This window comes from Canis lupus, chromosome 21 (genome assembly GCF_048164855.1).
Source record: "Canis lupus baileyi chromosome 21, mCanLup2.hap1, whole genome shotgun sequence".
NCBI lineage: Eukaryota > Metazoa > Chordata > Mammalia > Carnivora > Canidae > Canis > Canis lupus.
In genome coordinates, this window is record NC_132858.1 from 54,581,704 (window position 1) to 54,600,607 (window position 18,904).

The 18,904-nt window shown below is 58.0% G+C and overlaps 1 protein-coding gene across 5 annotated transcripts in view; it reads left to right on the forward strand.

Moving 5' to 3' along the window:
- DDC (dopa decarboxylase) overlaps positions 1 to 18,904 on the forward strand; it is a 74,203-nt gene that overhangs the window by 40,159 nt on the left and 15,140 nt on the right. For all 5 annotated transcript variants that reach the window (XM_072791713.1, XM_072791712.1, XM_072791715.1 and 2 more), the window contains 3 exons: positions 2,922 to 2,988; positions 6,926 to 7,020; positions 11,708 to 11,775. In XM_072791713.1, the coding sequence (XP_072647814.1) occupies positions 2,922 to 2,988; positions 6,926 to 7,020; positions 11,708 to 11,775 (230 nt within the window). The remainder of the gene's footprint in view (positions 1 to 2,921; positions 2,989 to 6,925; positions 7,021 to 11,707; positions 11,776 to 18,904) is intronic.

Sequence of the window (18,904 nt, forward strand, 5' to 3'; positions counted from 1 at the left end):
GAGACAGGCAGTGTTAATATTGGGCAATATTGGGACCTTTCCTGTGTGCACGTTCGTAGGTGGAAAGTAATTTTAACGAGAGGACGCTTAGTACACGTGTAGTCTTAAGAACACAAAGTGCATTTATTTCAGTTAGAAATTGAGGAACATTATAGGACGTTGAAGGGACATGTAAGCAATAGAAAGGTCTTTCTTAAGAAATCGTTGAAATTGAGAAAATAAACTACAAGCCAGTGGTAAGATGGATGAGTCACTCCGTGGTCTTTCCCTGTACTTTTTTTTTTGCTATTCCTTTAGTGACGCAGGCGAAGTGTCCTAAGAGTCACAGGTTGTACCTACTGAGCCAGGTGCCTCCGACGAAGCATCTCACTATTCAGTTATAAATTGGGAAGAAATTGCAAATACCAGAGGAAAATCACCTTGTCCCTGGGAGTGGCGCCGAGATGCTGGTGCAGGGGAGGCACGCGGGGTGTGGAGGGAGGGGATGCCGACGCCTGAGGCCTCCAGACCTGCCGAAAGGAAAAGCAGGAGCTGGGCCTCCAACCTGCGGCTTTTGCCCCAAGGATGCGGCCTAAGTGTGAGCGGGTCCATCCTGCGTTTTCCTTTCCTGTATTCCTGAGGCTTGGCTGTCCCCCCAGGACTGGCCCGGGCGGGAGACGGGGGATGGCCTGCTTCTCAGCAAACCCGCCCATCCGGCCCGCACCCCAAGTCTCCTCCGTGGGGCTCCGGGCCGCGACCCCCACAGCCAAGGCCACGAGGGACCGTCCCTTGCCCCAAAGCCTGTGGAGTTTATGCAAAGCAGCTGCCCCTCCACTGCTCCCCTGCCTCGCATGCTCCTGCCTCCTGCACCTCTGGCTCCAAGGCTGCCAGGTCGGGCGCCTCCCTGCGTGGCCCTGGGGGCGCAGCCTGTCCCTCCCTGCGTGGCCCTGGGGGCGCAGCGTGTCCCTCCCTGCGTGGCCCTCGGGGTGCCGCCTGTCCCTCCTGCGTGGCCATGACACCAGCCATCTCCCCACTGGCAGGCGGCTCCCAACCCGGCAGCTTCGCTGTAGCTGAGTCACGATGCAACATTCAGGGGCGCCTGAGGGCTCAGTCGGTGAGCCTTCTCCCCTCAGCTCTGGTCATGCTCTCAGGGTCCTGGGATCGAGTCCCGCGTCGGGCTCAGCCAGGAGCCTGCTTTTCCTTCTCCCACTGCTGCTGCCCCTGCTTAGGTTCTCTCTCTGTCTCTGTGTCAAATAAATAAATAGAATCTTTAAAAAAACAATTTCTACACAATGCTCCTGCCCGGCCTGAGAGTAGCCCGTCGGGGCCCGGCTCCCCTGCTCACACCCCACGGCCACCGTGAGTTCCGCCAGAGTCTGGCCCAGCACCCGCTGGGCAGGGGGCAGCTCTGGCCCCAGGCGACCATGTCCACGGAGAGCCAGGCTGGCCCGCTGAGCCAGCCGCGGGCGGGCACAATGCTGGCACTCCTGCAGGAGCGCTTGCTTGGACCTTCTCTGCGAGGCACCGGGGGCTCCAGGCAAATGCAGGTGGTCCTGGTGACGCAGAGCCAGACGGGCCTCGGCCAGGTGCTCAGGTTTACCAGACTGCGTGGGTCTCCAGCCCTCGCCTCTTCACCTCTGCTCTCAGGGCGCCGTGGCGCCGCCGGGGTCCTAGTGGGGGCTCAGTAAAAATCAGAATCGAATTCTCCACTCACGTGGAATGAAAATTCACACTCTTGTCCCAGCGAGGGAGAAACAGCGTTATCCAGATGGCCCTGGCATCGGGAATCGGTCAGGCCCCTCGCTCTTGTAAACACCACGAGCTTTTTGATCACTTCGGAGAGAGTCTGCGTTCGGCAAATAGGTTTCAGCCCCGATTCCACATGCAGCCAAGTTCCGCATTCCCCGCAATGCCGGGAGCTCAGACGCGGGACCTGCATTCTGGAGCTCCCGGGCCGGGGAGCCCCGTGTCGGGGGGGGGACACCCACCGGTCGGACGGCACCCGCTCCCTCGCTGCCTCACGACGCGCTCAGATAGCAGGTGCGGGTGTAGGCCAGGCCGGCTTTCCCACTCGTGTGACCGACGGTGCCCAACGACATCTCAAAACGCACCTTTAGGAATTGTTTTCAGGGTCTGTGAGGCCTTCTCATGAGTGTGCTTGGAGCAAACCTTCCTCTTTTTTTATTTTTTTAATATTTTATCTATTTATGCATGAGAGACATAGAGAGAGAGGGGGGCAGAGACCCAGGCAGAGGGAGAAGCAGGCTCCATGCACCGGGAGCCCGACGTGGGATTCGATCCCGGGTCTCCAGGATCACGCCCTGGGCCGAAGGCAGGCTCTAAACCGCTGCGCCCCCCGGGCTGCCCAAACCTTCCTCTTTTGAGGCCTGAAGCTCCCCTGGGAGTGGGGCTGTTTGGAGGATGGGCCGCAGAGCAGAGCCAGCGGGTGGGACTCCTGGTCAAAGCCCAGGGGTCTCTGAGCCGCCCGCGGTGCTGTTCCAGGGCAGGTGTGGGCAGGTGCTCTCGGCACCTCTGCCCACACGCGCCAACCAGGCAGGCTCCGCGCCCCCCTGCACTGTAGCAAGGACCTGCTGTCGCTGGTTGACCTCCGTGCTTCGGTCAGGGAAGCAGGCCCGGGACACACCGTCCGCCCTCCCCGCCCCTCAGCCCTCGGCACGTCAGTCCTGGGCGAGCACTGCTCCCAACGTCCAGCCTGGTTCCCGCCGGCGGATGTTTCTCTGCACCCGTCGGGAAGCTTCCGTGCAGGGACGGGACCGGCGTGCACAGACCCCGTCTCCAGCGGGCGGGCACCTGGCGGGCACCCACCCGGCTGCACCTCCGAGGCTCAGGGCCCGCCCGGGGGCTGCAGGGGTGCGTGCAGAGGTTCCACGGTGACTCCCGGGGCCGTCGACCCTAAAACAGGTCTGCTTTTTACTTTCCAGGTGGTGGCCACACTGGGGACCACGTCCTGCTGCTCATTCGACAATCTGTTAGAAGTGGGTCCTATCTGTAAGTATCCGGCTGAATTTTCTTCTGCAAAATGTTCTCGGCACGGGAAGCTCCCGTGGACCTTCCTCTCGGGGCCCGTCCTCTGTCAGGGCATTAGCCGTTCACTTAGGCAAGGTAACACCGCGACCATGCAGGATGCGGTGCCGGCCGAGGGAGGATGCGAGGGACGCTAACACGGGTGACCCCACGATCCGACGCTTGCCCTGACTCCTATATTCGCACCGGCACAGATTTCATTAGCGTCAAGTCCACAAACTCAGACCCCGGCTTCCGTGGACCAGTGGAGCTCAGCCGGCCCGACGCGCCGTCTGGAAGGAAGGAGTCTCCCACGGGGCGCAGCCGGGCCCCAGGGTCGCAGGGCTCTGGGCCCCCTGAGCGAATCGGGCCAGAGTCGGGTTGGTTACCGGCTTCGGAGGAAGCGGCCGAGGCTTCTGAGGTGACCGTCAAGAAGCACGTGACCTCACGCCCTAAAGCCAGGGACACCCAGACCCCGGATTCCTCGGGGGAATCTGCTGCTGTGCCTCCGGGGCCACTCGACCCTCCCTCCTCCATCAAGCACATGGCGGTGGGGTCCCGGGGAGGGGGTTCAGAGGATCCCCAAGGCGGGCCGTGCGTAAGGCCCATGTTTCCAAAGTTTCTTCTTCAGTGCAGGCCTGGGAGGGGTTTCGTGGCAGGGGCCTTGCCCTGGGGAGGGGGTGCAGGTTCCCGGCCCCCTCCCCGGCCTTGTTCCCGGCCTCAGGGCCCAGCGCCCCCTCCCTCCGCTGCCCCGACAATGGGGCTGTTCAGACCCCAGCCCCCATCCCTGTAGCTGGTGTGAGACACGCCACCTGCGGACACTGGTCCCGGCCTGTCCGCGTCCCTCCCCCATGGGGTCCCCCGCAGCAGCAGCGTCGGGCTATGTGGTTGCACCTGCTTGGGGCCCAGCCCCACCACCTCGGCTGTGGGTCGTCCTGTCCCCGGCGTCGTGTCCCCATCTGTACGGCGCCAGGGTCGGACACCGGAGCTTCCCTCACTGGGCCGTGCAGAGGGCGGCAGATGCACAGAGATCGTGCGACCCTCGGGACGGGCGCCGCGGGCACGGATGTGCCGGTTCGTGCAGGTTCATGTGCAGCCAGGGGCAGGCGGGTGACAGCCGGTGGCTGAGGCCCGTGGCCGGGGCGTCACCCCGCAGGCTGCAAACGTGCCCGGCCCAGCGGCTTGGCGCTCCTGCGGCTCAGATGTCGGGCCGGGAACTGGATATCCCAGGGCTCTGGGGTTTAGGGGCGCCTTGGCAGGGCAGGGCCCACGCAGCCCCGCGGCCGAGCTCCGGGCCTCCGCCAGCCGGATGACAGCCTGGGAGGCCCGTGCTCTCCGCCCACGGCAGGTGGGGGCCCGGCTCAGGCTGTCCCGCGGTCCTGGAGCCCCCCTGCCCCCTGGGTCTGGGGTCGCAGGGACCGCGAGCTCCAGGAGGGTTTGGTGCAGACACAGTGGCCGGTGTGGGCCGACTGAGGGGCCCGACAGCCGCAGAGCCACAGCCCCGCCGCTCACGGCCTCAGTCCCTACGTGAGGTTCATGTCCACATCATATTTACTGCGGGTGACACTGTCATGGTCAGGAGGCCGGCACCTGCCCATAAGCCCCGGGCCGCCCGCTCCGCCCCCTCTGACACCGTGTCCTCGACGGTCGCCACTCACTCTGTGGTCCACGATGTCAGATGGCGTCAGACGGGGCTGCCCGGGAGCCTGAGCTGACCTCGCCCGGTGCTGTGACTGGAACACACCGTCGACACGATTCAGTCCCTGACGCGTCCACCATGATTCAGCAAAGTCGGGGGCGCCGGAAGGTGGTTGTCCCCAAACTGCTGCTTTAGGAAAAGAGGTTTTCTTTTGGGGTAGTTTTAAAACGAGGTCCCCCGCGGTCCACTAGGATGGGTCTAGGGAGGTTTCCTGCAGGTTATACTGGAGCGAGGAAGGGATGCAGAAAGCAGGTCATTGAAGGCGACAGGCAGGTGTGACAGTGGGAGGCAGAGTGTGGGGCCCCAGGGAGGGCGGAAGGGGAGCGGGGCGCACAGGGCAGCCTGAGCCCCGCCCGGCGGCACCGGGGTGCTCAGGAGGGGGGCGCAGGAAGGGTCACAGTCCCTCAAGCACCGCCCTCGCTTCCAGCACTTTCTGGAACCACCTTGGGTCCGACGATCCACTAGAAGGACTTACAGGACTCCCTGGAAGCCCCTCAGGGGTACGGGGTATTGCAGCGGGCACAGGTGCAGGGCAGACGGGGGAAGGTCCGTGGGTGGCTAGCTCGCCCGGCTATGACGACACCCAGCACCGCGGAAGCTCACCGGGCCTGTAGCCTCAGAGGGTGATGGGGCGTCAGCCACGTGCTGGCCGCCGGGCCGACCCGCGGCCTCCAGCTCCTCGGGGGAGCCCAGCTGGCACCTGCCGTCCCCGGGTCGCACTAGGTCAGGTGGCCTGGGGCCCGCAGCCGCCGGCATTAGTCAGGCTGTCGCACTGTTTGGAGCCAAAGAGCCAGGCGGGAAAGGACCCTCTCCGGCGGGGACTCCAGGGGCGAGAGGTCACCTCCCGGGAGCAGGGCAAAGGCCAGGGCTCTTCCGAAGTAAAGTCAAGGCCCCGCTGCACCCCTTCCCCCGTGTGCCCCTGTCTTTTCCACCTTCTCCGCGGCCCCTACACATTCCCGAGTGCAGGGGTCCCAGGGCTGGTGTCATTCCGTCCCCTGCGTGAGGCCGTGGATTCCGACCCGCAGTCCTGCACGTGTCCTGGGGGGGCCCCGGCCAGCATGGGTGGCTCGGGGGTCTCTCACGAGGATGAGGGCTGAATGGGAACCCTCATGCCTCTGGAACCCGTTCCCCTTCCTCCTTCCTGATCCGTCTGCCCGTCCAGGCCCCGGGGCCCTGCTCTGTGTCACCCCTTCCCTCCGCAGTCCCGAACCCAACAGACACCACAGTCTCGATCCTCTGAAGAGCCTCTAACAGAAAACCGAGTTTCCTGACGGGTGGTCGGGGGCGGCCCGGACGGCCCTGCGGAGAGCACAGCCTGGCCCTGCGCTTTGCCATCTGCCCTGTGGCTGCCCCTGGGGTGCCCAGGCCCGCGGCGCACCGAGCCACAGCGGGAGGCCCCTGCAGCATGGGGACCGTGGCCGTGGGAGCGGGGCCGAGCTGTGCTATTTGAGCAGAGATGCCCCGTTGCCTGGAGGCTGCGGGTTCTTGCGGGCTCACGGCCCCACCCACGCGGGGCCCCGCGGGGCCAGGAGGACGGCGCCACAGAGGCCCGCAGCCCCGTAAAGCGTGCTTCGGGTCCCTCGTGCCCCTTCTTCCACCCGCACGGGAAGGCCTGGCCCCTTCCTGCCAGGCAATTCCGGGGCACGTGGAAAGCAGAAATCATGTTCACGAAGGAGCCCGGGATGGTCGCAGGTAGCATGAAATAAGCCAGGATGTGTTGAGTACGATGGCGTGGAGGTGGGGCAGGGGGCGGGCGGAGAGAAGTCACAGGGGCCGTGGGAGCTCCCCGGCGGCTCTGGGGGGCAGGGTGTGAGGACGGGTTAGCCCGGAGAATCGCAGCCAATTCCCCGTGGGTGAGATGCGGGAAGGAGGGAAAGGTGGTGCCGCTGGAATGAAGTGTGGACGAGGCGCCCCGAGGGACGGCGCACACGGCCCCTTAGAGCCTGAGTGTCCACCTTGGGGTCAAGCAGGGCGGCCGATCCCATTTCCTCATCTTCTACACGCGCCCTCCTGGGCCCCGGCCTGGGCCAGCGTGGTCTGGGGCCAGCTCACCGCCTCTGTGCTCAGCCTCACGGCCTTCAGACCCCAGGGCCTGCCGGGGGCCCGAATCGAGAACAAAGGCTTTTGATGGGCCTTTCCCAGGAAGAGCACTGGGTGGGACGGGGCGATCATCAGGCTCCCGCGTCCCCGGAGGGGAGCTCACGAGTCACCTCTGGATTTCAGGTAACAAGGAGGACATGTGGCTGCATATCGATGCTGCCTATGCGGGCAGCTCCTTCATCTGCCCGGAGTTCCGGCATCTTCTGAACGGAGTAGAGGTGGGTGCGCTCTTTATCTTGAATAAGATCGTCGGTTTGGGTTTTTATTTTTTTTATTTTTTTTATTTTTATTTTTTTTTGTTTTTTTTTTTTTTAAACGTGTGTGTATGCATGTATCTATTTTGGGGAAGGGCAGAGGCAGAGAGACAGAGAATCCACAGGCCGACTCCATGCGGAGCCTGGAGCTCGATGGGGCTCCATCCCCAAGAGTCGGCCACCCAACCCATTGAGCCACCCAGGCGCCCCCTCCTATCTTTAATCCTATCCTTGCTTAAAAGTCTTATGTTATCAGTGACTTCTTCTGCCGTGGCTGGGACATTCCATCTGTCACTGCTGTGCTTCGTTTCGGCAATGCCAAACAAATTCTTTGATTAGCAGAAATCAGATTTCCTAATAAGGGGGATTGAGAATCTGCTCAGTCATACAACCTGCCTTCTGCAAACACACTGGTTTTCGCAGCTATTTTTTCCGCCGGCACAAGTCCCGGGTGGAGTTCTCACGGCAGCCTGCATCTTAGCTCATAAAACTGTGGGGAAATATTTAGGAAGAAAGTAAAATCTTAATGCCTTTCGGATCCGGAGGTAATGGGTCAAAGCAACCTGCAGTTCTATGCGATCTGGTTCAGTAGGAATAGGAATGCGTGTTCGGACCACGCCGCTCCGTGGGGTATTATTTTAATAGATATTGAACCAGCGGGCACGGGTGCGTTTGCACGTCCTTTACCGCTTTTGGAGTCTGAAATGGGCGGCACGTAACACCCACTAAGATACCTGCTGCTTCTGAGAAATAGTCGTCAAAGCTCTCGACCAGTACTGTGCTCCCCCTGGGCTGCAGAGGGGTGGTGTGGTGCAGACGTGATGCGGGGAGACGGCGACCTGGGCTGGTCCGGACGGGCCATCTCAGACCCAAGTCGGGCCGCCCACTTGGCCGCCGCCGGTGGCAGCTCACGGGGCAGGATGCTCCTCCTGTCCAGGAACTTAGTTGCAGACACGATACAGGGTCCAGAGACATAGACTTAGCAGTGAGCCCAGGGGAGGGAGATCGTGAGCAGAGGAGCCACGGCCTTGACTCTATGCTCGGAGGCAAAAGGCTTTCGTGGGACCCCGGGCCACACGCGGTGCAGGGGTTCGAGGTGCGGCCACTGGCAGTAGAGGACTGTGTGAACGCCAGCTTTCCCCGGGGACGAGCCGTGCCCCTGCGGGCGGGCCGGTGTCATCTGTACACCTCACAGAGTGGCTTTAGTAATGACATCTCCTCCGAGCGGGGGCTGCGGGTTGCAGGAGTTAATTGAATTGAAAGCAGCATCTGGCGGGGCGGGGGGTTCAGGGACTGTCCCTGCCGCCGCGCTGAAGGGCGATAGAAGGATCCCACCCACGAGGCCGGGCATCACCCCACTCTCGTGTCATGCTGCCCGTCGATTTACTTATTGCTTGTTCGGATGCTCGTGACGCTGTAATACCAGAGACGCGGCGTCAGGTGCAGATGCAAATATTCCTGTCCTAGCGAAGGATGTCCGCTGGTTGCTGATAAGTGAAGCAGCACTCCGCTCCGTCTCTCCATCCCATCCGTGCATTTATTCACTACTCACATGGTAATTGCTTGTGGATCCCCGCGCACATGCCCAGCCCTCGGCTTAGTGCTGGGGAGGGGGTGGCGAGTGGGGCTTCCGAGGCCCCCGTGAATGTCAGGGAGGGGGGCTGTGGCGTGTGAGAGGTTCCGGTAAGCGTGCTAACACCCGCACTCTGCAGCTTGCTGCCGGGAGCTGGGCCCGTGGGTGTCTCGAGGGGGAAACCTCCACACCATACAAATGACTCGTTTTACAGAGATGGGGCATGTGAGCAGGAGGGGCCGCCCCCGGACCCCGGGGATGGAGGGCAAAGCCTTTGCCGGGGGTGCGTGTGGCCTGTCCCCAGTGTCAGGTTAGCGGTTGCACAGTCTTCTCCCACCACCCCGCTCCTCCCCACAATCCCAGGACCTGGGGGTTTCGGCTTTCCTAAGGGGCAGCTAACTGTCAGGCCACCGCAGCGCCAGGCCCTGGAGCAAGATCCTATCAACAGCAGACAGGATCTCATAGCCGATGTGAGTCATTTCCCCGGCTCCTGCATTGTTCCTCGCCCAGCGAGAGCCTTGCTGCCCAACTGGTCAGATAACGGGGTTGCAATATCCTGCTGCGTCCCCAGCCCGGAGATAAGAACCCTTCTCTCTGGCGGCAGGAAGAGCACACAGCAGTTGGGTAATGAAAGGCGATTAAACAGACCAGCCCCGCTGGGAGGGAACTAATAAAATTCTCGGCAAACAAGGCTCTTCTTTCACATTTTGTCTCCTTTTATCAACAAATGAAACTCGTTGTCATTTCCCGTCTCCTTCTCAAAACTGCTCTTATCGAAACCTGGAAGGAAATGAATCTGCTCCCCCGGAGCGGGCTGATGCGCGAGGCTGCAGTCGGCCGAGCAGATGTCTCCCTGGTGGCGGGGCGCCCACCCCTGGCTGCCCCCCTGGGCCTCCAGCTGGACCCGGGTCCTGCTCAGCAGCCGGGGGACCAACCTGGGCACGCGTTTTGAAGAATATAAGAGCGCACCCTTCGGGAGAGCTCCGTGGAGATGCCGAGTGCCCTCCTCGGCCGGTCTTGGTTGTTGAAATCTTATTTTCTGCTTGGAAATAGGGCAGCCCCTAAAATCGACGAGCTAAAGCCTGTTGTTTGCAGTTGCTACGCACTGTCTTCCAGAAGGATGGGAGCCCGTTGCTGATAGGTGTGCAATGAGTGTGGATATTGTCTTTAAAAAGAAAGAAGAAAATGTTTAGGTACGTGGGAAGAGTCATTGCTTGTTGCATCAGTGGTAATAAAGAAGCCAACCAATTAAATAAAAATCGGGGTGATCCCGATGGCTGTAGGTTAGGAGTGATGTTTCCAGCCTCCTGTCGCTTACGATGATGTGTGTATGCTGAGAACTTCGCTAGCACGTGAACTTGGGGGAAGGTGCAGGCAGAAAGGGTCCCGTAGGCCTGGTCGCTACAATTTCCTCCAGGGTACACGGGAATTCCCGTGTGATTATTCCAAAGGGTCTAGTGGTTTGAAAGGTACATACGTTGTACATGAGTCCAGACTGTGCAAATTTGAAAGTGTACGACATAAAATATCGATAACATCCCATGTTACGAGAGAAGGGAGCGCGGTGAATTGTCCCAGTTATTTTGAGTAGGGACTCATGTGGCTCCAGGGCAGGAGAGTCCCCCAGATGTGAGCCGTGTCCCTGTTGCTGCTGGGACTCGCAGGACAGCAGCTCTCCTCATCCTCCCTTGGCGTCGCCCTAGGATTGCATATTCGGGTTCCCCATGTTTTGAATTATGCAAGGTCCTCATATCCGCCTGCTTCAAACGTGAAAGCCCTACACTGAATTAGGATGAACACAGAAATAAAGGGCGGTGTTAACAGGAAAGTTCTAGATTAGCTCAGTCTAGTCCCTCATGTATACGTTCTCCTGGACTCCTCTGGATTTCAGGTAACAAGGAGGACATGTGGCTGCACATCGATGCTGCCTACGCCGGCAGCTCCTTCATCTGCCCTGGACTCATCCCACCGAGGGCACATGGCCGGACAGTAGGAGCGCTAAGGCCAAATCGGGGGCTCTTCCAACAAAGCTTATGTCCTGACCTGTCCTGGGTACACTGCGATCCCGAGGACTGCGAGCAGGCTGGAGGCCTTCATGCCCCGGGGGAGGTGGGGGGCTCGTGCCTTGCCCAGTTCTGTGGGGTGCCCTCTGCAGGCACCTCTGGCCCGACTGGGCGAGTCCCCGTCCTCCTCCTCCAAGCAGCAAGCCTGCCTAGTCATGGCTACGTGATGCTTGTTTTCACATTGCACCCGAGCGATTGCCCTCTGGCCGGATCTTCCAACTTCACCGCAAGCTCCTGAGTATCAGTAGCCGTCACCGTGGCCCCTAGGACCACCACCACCCACCCAGCTGGCCGGCTCCCACCTGCAGATCTGCACACCCACAGACCAGCAGCAGCCACGGCCCAGCCTTGGAAGTGGGGAGCGTGCTCCGTGGCAGGGGCTGGGTGGAGGGGTTCGGGCCTGGGATGCCACCATTTCTCCAGAAAGCAAACATTCCCAGTCGGGTCTATGCAAATTTGCAAACAGTGCAGGAGGCTGTTGAGCTGGGGTCAAACCTCGGGTGGGCTGACTGTTAAACTGTCCTTCTTGCTTTGTGCTTCGGCCCCGAACCACCTCTCATCAGCGCTGTGCGTTCCTGAGCTGTGATGCATTGTTCCCACTTGAAAATGAGTAGAGGGGCACCCGGGGGGCTCCACAGTTGGGCACCTGCCTTCGGCTCAGGGCATGACCCTTGGGTCCTGGGATCGAGTCCCATGTCGGGCTCCCCGCATGGAGCCTGGATCTCCCTCTGCCTGTGTCTCTGCCTCTGTGTGTGTGTGTGTGTCTCGTGAATAAATAAATAGATTTTTTAAAAACAAACAAAAAAGGCCATGAGTACAGAGAGGCCCAGCGAGGTCCGGAGCCTGGGCCTCCCCAGCTGCTCCTGCCCCCGTGCCCCATGGCCTCAGCTCCCGTCCCTCGGCGCGGTCTTACTCCCGAGAAAACAGATTGCCCTTCGTCGTGTAGGGGGTCTTGTTTACAGCGAGACGTTCGTAACTGAGATGTCTTCTCTTTGTTGTCCCTGTTCCTCGGCAGTTTGCAGATTCGTTTAACTTCAATCCCCACAAATGGCTGCTGGTGAACTTTGACTGCTCTGCCATGTGGTGAGTCTCCCCACCGGCTGGACGTCCAGCCCTGCGTCCACTGCACTTCACAAGGGGGGGTTCGCGGGGAGGAAGCCTGGCGGGGCGGACACCGTCACTGCGGGGCGCGTCGTCCTCTGCCCGCTGCCTCCCTGCCTCCCGAAGCGGGGATTCGTGCTAAGTCTTGCCCCGTAGGAAACTGTGGACCAGAACACAGTACAGCAGCGTATGGGCGCGAGAACTCGGTTGCTCCATCTCACCAGCTTGAACAAAGAGGACGAAAGGAAATTTCAGGGCGTGTTTCTAATCTGGTGGCTTCTGCGTTTTTATTCTTTGATGTTTCATGACTCTAAGCCCAAGGGCTCGAAAGCATTTGCTAAGGAAAAATAAGAGTAGTCCTGTTTCCCACACAGTTCCCTGAAAATTCTTAACAGCAGAGCCACCATCACGTAGGTTATATTCAGAGCAAGAGAAACAATTCAGGAACGTACGCGGATGACCCCCCACCACGCAGACCGTGTTTGAAGGAAGAGGGATCTTTGGGAGCAGTGTGGGAACGGTGGGAACCGGATCTGTGCGTTCATTGCGGGAGGAAGGAGGTTAATCGACCTTAACACTTGGGGGCTTTGCGTGAATTTTGTGCAGACTTGGGCGTGTGAGTGAATGAATGGTTTCTCACACCCGAGAGGTGAAGGACGGAGTCTGTACCCGCCCCAACCAGTCTGTTCTCCCGGTTTCCTGAGTGCCCAGATGGATGCTCCTTCGGTAAAAATCATATCTTCAAAAAAAAAAAAAAAATCACATCTTCAGCGCTTTACTAAAAACTCGGTCCAAATCAATTCTTTTCTGTCAGCCTCCGACCCAGACTTTGGTAGGTGATTTCAAAGCCCCTTCGGGTGTGGGCATTCCAGATGCAGCTTCATCCGAAATACTAGCAGGGATCCGTGCAAGTATGGCCTGTACGGAGGTCAGTATCCTTGTCTATTCTTGCGGCTGCGTTCACCTATTTTATTTAAAGTGGAGCACGCGAGGAGTGGCTCACACGGTGTGTTAGAAGTCCCCCCCCCTTTTTTTTCCGGCTTTCATTGGGACTGAAGTGTAATTCTATCCTGCTGGTGTGTTTGGTCAGATTGTGGGTCCCTGGAACGGCGCTGGTGCACGGCCGGGGGGGGGGGCTGCCTGCTTCATTTTGGGAGGGGTGGTGGCCTCAGTGCCAGCTGGCGGGGCCTGGGAGGGCTGCCCCATGGTCTGGACAGAGGGCCCGTGGCGCACCCGGACATCTCACTCGTTACCTGGGCAAAATCATAATATCAGATGTAGATGTTTAGGGGCACCCGGGTGGCTCAGTCGGTTAAGGGTCTGACTCTGATCTCAGCTCAGGTCCCGATCTCAGGGGCAAGCATTCGGGGTCATGGTCTGTGATGTAACGTTGAGACATACTAAGGATGGATACAGAAATGTGGTGTCCTGGCCTTGGGCCCGAAAAGCCAGGGCATGTTAGGGATGGGGGAGGACGGCTCTGTCCGTGGCGGGGCTGAGAAGGGACGGAGCCCTTCGCCGGGCGCGGTGGGACCGGGGCTGCCAGCAGGACCCTGCGTTCAGCTCGGGCAGCAGCCCGCCCAGGGAAACCTGGCAAAGTGGAAGGGACGTGCGGGAGAGACGCAGGGCTGAGGTCACGTCACGGGGCGGAGGCAGAGGTGAGGCTTGACGCCTGCTGAATGAAAGTCAGTGTCACGTGTCAGGGCAGCCCCCAGCGTGAGCTGCTTCAGAGCAGGGCACTCGGTTACTGGGGGGCAGGGGAGATGAGGAGTCAGTGCTGGAGCAGCCGCCCGCCTGCGTCACATTCTGAGCACAGAGACGGCGCTTTCTGTGTCCCGGACAGAGTGCTTGTCCCGGATTTTTGGGTGATTTCGCGCATGTGGGGAAATCCGTCCTCCCCCAAGCCCCGGGGTTCACCCTGTGACTTCACAAACACGGAGGACTTGTTGCCGGACTCTGATGTTGGAGGATTTGCCTTTCAGCATAGACGGCCGCTGTCTGCTGTGTCAGGCACTGCGCTCGGGCGGCTGCGACAAAGTGCCGCACGCCCCGTGGCTTAAACTCCGGAGCCTTATATCCTCATGATTCTGGAGGCTGGACACGAGAGGCCAAGGTGCGGACAGCACTGGTTTCTGCGGACGCCTCTGCCGGGTGTGCAGACAGACCGCCGTGGTGTCCCTCCTGTGTCCTCACTTGGCCTTTCTTCTGAGCGTGTGTCATCTTCGTGTAAGGACACTGGCCACACGCTGGTCACACTGGCTTAGCGCCCGGGCATACGACCTCGTTTTCACTTATGTTGCCTCTTTAAAGACCCCGTGTCCACAGACGGTCACATCCTGAGGTCCTGGGGGTTAGGGCTCCGGCATACGGATTTTGGGGAGGGGGACACAGCTCAGTGCATGACGACGCTGACAGCAAAGGACTAGATAAAACCATTGGCCTGACATTTAGGGATTTAAGCCGGGTCAGCTTATTATCAACCCTACAAACTTAATTGTGCCACCTACTTTCTGGCTGGCCTATTCGATTCTTGTCAAACTCAGGTTTTATTCTTTCTTTTTTTTTTTAATTTTTAAAAAGATTTTATTCATTTATTTATGACACACACACACACACACACACACACACACAGAGGCAGAGACTCAGGCAGAGGGAGAAGCAGGCTCTATGCAAGGATCCTGATGTGGGACTCGATCCCGGGACTCCAGGATCATGCCCTGGGCCAAAGGCAGGCACCAAACCGTTGAGCCACCCAGGGATCCCCCAGGTTTTATTCCGATCTCATTCTACCCCAACACCCCCCCCGCCCCAGTTGGTTGGTCGCTCTCTTGTCTTGGCAGCGACGACACTTAGCATCACCCTGCTTCCAGAAGGCTCCTCCCACGGCTGTCTGAACCCCATGGGCAGCTGCACAGCCGAGGTGCTGGCGGAACAGTGTCCGAGTTCGGAGAGTCTCAGCCTTGGGACAGTTTCCAGTAAAGGGAATAGACCCCAAGTAAAATGAGAAACTAAATAACATCACGTATAGACCGATGTCGGTTGAGGCCCGGCGGGGGAAGGCTCAGGAAGAGAGAGGGCAGAGGTTCAGGTGAGAAGCTTGGGGGTGCCCGGGAGCTGGACGGTGGGGGGAACATGTGGGGCAGATGCCTCCATGCCCCCCCATTCATTCACTGCCTGATTGTTGCAGGCAGAGAGGTCACGGAAGGCCCACTGGGTGACATGGCATTTGACGAAGGGCCATGCAAGGTCATAGAGCAAGAGTCCAGGAACCTGGCTGGGGTGCAGGTGGGGAGACCATCCATACAAAGGCCCTGAGACAGACGTGTGCACAACAGTGGAAGCCACTGGAGGTCAATCCAGTGGTCCACGTGGGTTTAGATTCGTTTTAAATCAGCTGTCCACGTTTAAAACTGGCGTTTTTACAGATATGTGCAGCTTTTTAATGTCTCACTAGTTAATGAGAGCCCACGCAGCACCGTTTGTGTAGGCGACAGTTGCGAGGCTGAGCAGACCCGCCTGCTGGCCTGGCACAGCCCCGCTGACTTCCACTCTCAGTCCTGAGGCCACCTGGCTCTGTGCCCAGGTGGGCGCCAGCCCCGGGAGCGTGCACGCTTCAAGGGTGATCGTCGTACGACCGCAAGGCAGGGGTAGGAACTGTCATCCCTGTTTTAGGGATGAGGCAACGGGGTCTGCTCATGGGCACACAGCTCTCCAGGCCAGAGCCATAAATGGGTAATGGCAACGCAATGAAGTTTTAGAAACTCACACAGAGTAGGGGGCCTAGGCGGCTCAGTTTGTTCAGCACCTGACTCGTGATTTCGGCTCAGGTCGTGATCTCAGGGTTATGGGATCGAGCCCTGCGTCGGGCTCCGTGCTGAGCGGGGAGCCTGCTGAAGATTCTCCGTCTCTCCCTCCCTCTGCCCTCACCCTGAATCGAGCTCTCACTCTCTCTCTTTCTCCAAAACACAAAACAAAGCAAAACAAAAAAACCCTAACACTGACTAAAAAGAACCAGAGAATCAGGAATCTCACGGGATACAAGAATCTCAAGAGAACATGCATGAAAGTCGGCACACAGTTTACAAACACACCTAAACGCGAGGAAGAGCGTGGACCATGTTACCATTGTTCTGGATGGATACAGGGGAAATGGGAGCTGGTTTTGGGTGGGAATGAGGCAAAATCAAGCTCCATGGTGTTCCCGCTTTTGTTCAAGCTGCCAGTTAGTCCCACTTTCTCTCTGACTTTGAAAACAGTGCTGGATTCTAGCCCAGGCTTGGGCAGCGCGCAGGCCAGGGCGGAGGTTAGGGGCTGCAGGCTCCCCCCGACCCCGTCTGCCCACCTGAGCTGTGAGTCCACTGGGCACTTGCTCGCTCTCTCGTGGCGGGAAGCCCTGCATGTTACGCAGCATAAGAGGGGGATGCCTGGCAGTATGGTGCCAGGCAGTGTGCGGCGAATGCAGGCTGAGAATCTACTTCGAGGCTCCTTTGCATCGTCCTGAATATCCATGGACTCAAATACACATGTTTTGCTATTAGAGGAGGTTATCGTGGTGGAACAAGGTGTCAACACAGTAGAGTAAGACACTTGTAAAAACCAGACATCAGAAATTCCGGGCATCCCTTTAGATCCCCAAGAGTCCAAAACAATCAAATAATCCTAAATTCTGAATTGTTTTTTACAGATGTATTTAAATGTTTCCTAATACAGCAAGGAAGATACCTTTTCTTTTCTTTTCTTTTCTTTTCTTTTCTTTTCTTTTCTTTTCTTTTCTTTTCTTCTTTTCTCTTTTCTCTTTTCTCTTCTTTTCTTTTCTTTTCTTTCTTTCTTTTTTTCTTTCTTTCTTTTTTTTTTTGTTGTAGCTCTCACTAGCTGTTTTGTATTCCTTAAAATCAAATGAGCCTCTCTTTTGTGTAATGAAATTTTACCAATGGTTAGTCTGTAATTTAAAGTAAACATATTGGTTATTTTCTCTAAATATTGAAATGGACAAGATAATTGGAGTTTCGAAAACTTGCAGTCGTTATAGGCATAGTAAACATGTTTCGTAATGATTTCATTATTCCGTTCATAAGTTTTTTTATTGCTCATTGGGTATTTTGAATCTTTTGTATGTAAATGTGAGCCACTCTGCTCAGACCTCAGTGTCTGTTTAACATCAAATTTTCTCCACAGAAAGCCTCACATTCCACATACGCCAAGGGCGTGTTTGAAAAAGCCCCTTTAAAAAGAGGCTTGATGTCTTTTTCCAAATAAAATTAAAAATTTTTTAAAAGTCGTTTTTATTCCCAAGAGACACACAGAGAGAGAGAGAGAGAGACAGAGACAGAGACAGAGAGATAGAGAGATAGAGAGAGAGAGGCAGAGACCCAGGCAGAGGGAGACGCAGGCTCCACGCAGGGAGCCCGTGCAGGACTCGATCCCAGGACGCCGGGGTCATGCCCTGAGCCAAAGGCAGACGCTCATCCACGGAGCCACCCAGGGGCCCCATAAAATTAAATTTTATCAAAGGAGTCTTTTTTTTTTTTTTTAATCAAAGGAGTTTTTAAAGCGTTGGCACACTTCTGTTAAACTGGATTCCTTTCGAAGTTCAGTGCCTCGGGGAGATTGTCCATCACCCCACTTGTGATAAGACTTGATACTGGAACCTGCATCATAAGCAACCAGTGCTCAGTTTTCTGAGTCTCGGTGTGGGTTCCTTGCACTTTGGTCCTGGTGCCCTTTCGCATCTTGGATGCTTTTCTCTGTTGCTGGCCCCGGGATGCAGCACGAGCCCTCATCCTGTGGGCCCCACACAGTCCTGCAGGTTGAGTTAAGGACGGTGTAGACTTCGGTACAGCACAAGACCGTCGCTCAGGAAAGCGTCTGGAGCGTGTGCTGGTCCGGCTCATCAGCGGCGAGGCGGCCGCGTTCTTCCGCTCTCGGCTACGCGGGCTCCAGCACCGTGCGAATGTTCTGATTCCAGAGACCAACGCTCCCAGGTCCTCGCTGGCCTCAGTGGGAAGGGGGGCGTGACCTTGGTTTGTGAGGGACAGAGTCCTACCGTGAGCCAGAAGTGCTTGTACCCCCCTCCGTCTTGCTGTCCTCCCCGAGGCTTGAGCACAGAGCACTCCGGTGGAGCCCCGCCACCCCGGCCCACGCAGGCACGAGGTCAGGTGTGACGCGACTTGCTGCACAGGCTCAAGGCATGCAGACCCCTCAGGACTGCTCCCTGACAGGGTCTGCCCTTTAGCCCTTTGTAGAAATAATACTTGCATCACCTTTCCTCAGTAAGTCTGACCCCTGGCTCCTGCCTCCTCGCCGGTGAGCCGCTTCCTGCCGTGCTAAATCACGCGCCCTGGCTCCGTCTTTCTGAGACTCACTCACATGATATTTGCTTTCAAGCCTCAGCTACCGTCAGGCTGACATTTCTTCTCCAGTTTGCCCCTAGGATAGTCTATTTGCCATAAAATTGCTTGGAGGTGCTGTCCCTGCTGGCCAAATGAGGCGGAGAGGTGATTATCATAGAGCTCAGGCCTCGAATCCCGGCTCAAGTGTGAGTTGTGACCTGAGTTCTCCGGGACCATCACTGCCTGCGGAGTCTGAGGGCGGCTCGCAGGAGGGCCACCTTCTCACCTGTAGCTCCTGCTCGTCCCACACACACTCGTGATGCTCATCAGTGCCGGGGCCAGGCCTGGACCTCAGAGGGCATAAGTGCTCACCTGCTGGGTTTCCTCTCCCGACACCAGGTCACCAGCTCTTCAGAAACCACCTGGGTGTCCCAGAGAGGGATTCCACCTGGAGTTAGCACAGACCCCACAGGTAGTCGGGCTCTTTCCCACAGGGCAGTTACACGTCGTGTGTCCAAGGGTACCCGACTTCTGTCCAATTTGCTGTGAAGCTGGGGGTTCCACGAACGCCCTACGCCTTCAGATTTGCTAATTTGCCAGAATAGCTCCTTGCACTCAGGAAGGCACCTGTCTTACTTACCGACTTATTTTTAATTCTTTTAAGGTTTGTTTATTTATTTGAGAGAGAAAGAGAGAGCACGAGTGGGAGGGGCAGAGAGAAAGGGAGAGAATCTGAAGTGGACTCTGTGCTGAGTGTGGAGCCTGATGCGGGGCTCCGTCCC